We start from the raw sequence: 2,238 nt of genomic DNA on the forward strand, positions 1-2,238 counted from the left end.
ACTGTAAGCACTGCACAATATCTAATAAAGCAGAAATGAACACAGACATTAGAAAAAGGAAAATATGTTTTATATATATATATATATATATATATATATATATATATATATATATATATATATATATATATACACCTAAATGAATGAAAACATATGACATTTTTATTATATATCATATAAAATTACTTATTCAAAACAAAAATAAACATCTTTAGAATATATAAATCGTGTCCTTGTCTATTTAGTCTTTCCTCTCTTGACTTCCTCCATCCACTGTGCCACAGTCTTCCCAGAAGCTTTTGCACAGAAGTGGACACACCGGAACTGGCTGTGGCCAAATTCTTCAGTCTTTGGCTGGCCACACTTTTGGCAGAGGAACTGCTGAGCTATTTGTCGTTTCTTAGGGTTTAAACCTTGAGCTGCGGCTGCCTCTGCCAGCTTCTTTCGCCGCCATGCTTTGGTCCTGGGCACCCTCTTCTCATCTGCTGCTGCAACTGGTACAGGTGCTCCTTCAACCGGTATGGGCATGGCAGATGCTGTGGTAGATTTATGGGTAGCAGCAGGAACAGACGCAGAGGCAGGTATGGCAGAAGTGGCAGAAGGGACTTGAGGTGCTGGTGTCAAACCCACTGGAGGAAGCTGGCCTCGAGAACGTGGTGCTGCCTGTCCGGAAGCATCCTGAGGTATTTCAAACTCAAAGGATGAGTGTCCATGCTGGATTGCTTCCGGTAGTTTTGGCAGTACCGGTGGGAGCTGTTCAGGGGCCACCAAAGGAGCAGTAAAAGGCTCAATGTCCTGCTGCAAGGTTGTTCCACAGCACAACAATCTCATCCACCTTACCCTGAGTGACAAACCCCTGAAGGCGCAGGTCAACCAGACTGTCAGCCAGCCTAATGACGTGGTCATAACCAGCTTGGCCATCTGGTCCCACACTCTCCATCTGTACATTAAAATAAATTAATAAACTGCTCTGTAATCAATGCCAAATAAACTTACCAAAATTAAAGGATTTTTTCAGTCAGTCAGCCACTCATTATTACAAAATAAACCTCAAATGAAATATCAACATCACACACACCATAAAATCTCTGTGTACACAGTGTGTTTATGTGTAATAATTTACCTGGCTCTGAGTGGACAAGGCAGGAGAGTAAGACTCAGCTGATGTTGATGTTGATGTTGATGAGGGCTGATCAGGAGGTTGTAGGGATGCTGTCTGTTCCCGAGGGGGCTGCCCTGAATTACATCTGGAATGTCAGGGTCTACACCTAAGTCTTCCTCGAACGCTCTTCTGGTTTGGGAATACAAATATTCCAAACCAAAGAGCTCTCCTGTAGAAATACAGAGTGCATCACATTGATGTTTTAATAACACATGGGTGTAAAACAGCTAAAGTAGAATGTCTGTGTGAATGATACCTTTAAATTCACCAGGGCTGGTGTAATCCTGAGGCAGTTTCAGACCCAGAAGCTGCTGGCTCAGTACATTACAGTACTGCAGCAGCTGGCCACCATAACAGATCTCCTCCCTGCTGGCACCTTCAACTGCAGCGACCCCACGTGCCTCGTTCCACTGCACCAGTCCTTCCAACAGGTCCATTTGAAAATGCAAGGCATTTGCACTTGTACCTTAATACAAATTCACAAATAATCACCATGAAAAAAAAATACATTTAGAGTGCAAACACACAAATAAACAACAAACGCTATTTTTGAGTAATGCAAACCTGGCACGAAGCGATTCAGGTGCAGGTGGAACGACTCCAGGGATGTTGAGCCACGTGCACAGCGGTACACAGGTAGAATGACCCCATCCTTGGTCAACTGTCCTGTCTTCCTGTACAGCTGTACACCTGGTGAGTCCTGTATAAACTGCATGTGGCGTTGCTGGGTCCGCCAGATCTCCCACATCCTCTCCTGGTCAAGGAGCTTGATGCTCATGGTGTCCGTAGCCCCATCAAAGTCTATAAACAGCTTCTCAGTGAGCTGCTCAGTCTCCTGGGCCCCTCGAGTGCGGGGGCGGCAATGCTTTGCCAGTTCTTTAGGGGTGGGCTGGCAGCCTGTCGACTGCTTGGCCTCCTTTAGCCTCTCAACATCTGAAGCATCCCATTCGAAGATGCAATGGTGAGGAATTTCATGAATGGGCCATAAAGCGGGTGGCTGTCCGTGGTCACTCCTACTTCAAACCTCCGCATGAAGTGCCACACGTCCAGCCTGACAAGCAGCTGGTCCCACTCAC

The 2,238-nt window shown here is 45.7% G+C and overlaps 1 protein-coding gene across 1 annotated transcript; it reads right to left on the reverse strand.

Moving 5' to 3' along the window:
* Window positions 1-235: 235 nt before the first annotated feature.
* LOC113106744 (uncharacterized) lies at window positions 236-1,971 on the reverse strand. The gene is made up of 4 exons (XM_026268773.1): window positions 1,727-1,971; window positions 1,419-1,628; window positions 1,124-1,331; window positions 236-940 (listed from the first exon to the last, which is right to left on the reverse strand). Exons 1-4 carry the CDS (start codon window positions 1,938-1,940, stop codon window positions 238-240), a joined length of 1,335 nt encoding a protein of 444 aa, XP_026124558.1. The 5' UTR covers window positions 1,941-1,971; the 3' UTR covers window positions 236-237.
* Between the last annotated feature and the right edge of the window lie 267 nt (window positions 1,972-2,238).

Source organism: Carassius auratus, chromosome 8, assembly GCF_003368295.1.
Source record: "Carassius auratus strain Wakin chromosome 8, ASM336829v1, whole genome shotgun sequence".
NCBI lineage: Eukaryota > Metazoa > Chordata > Actinopteri > Cypriniformes > Cyprinidae > Carassius > Carassius auratus.

Bases quoted from the DNA above. Each gene is read 5' to 3' on its own strand.
- LOC113106744 (XM_026268773.1), bottom strand. From the start codon at position 1,940: ATGAGCATCAAGCTCCTTGACCAGGAGAGGATGTGGGAGATCTGGCGG. The intron at 1,629-1,726 runs GTTTGCATTACT...ATTTGTATTAAG, and splicing joins CCTGAATCGCTTCGTGCCAG to GTACAAGTGCAAATGCCTTG. The intron at 941-1,123 runs GTAAATTATTAC...TTTAATGTACAG, and splicing joins CCTTGTCCACTCAGAGCCAG to ATGGAGAGTGTGGGACCAGA.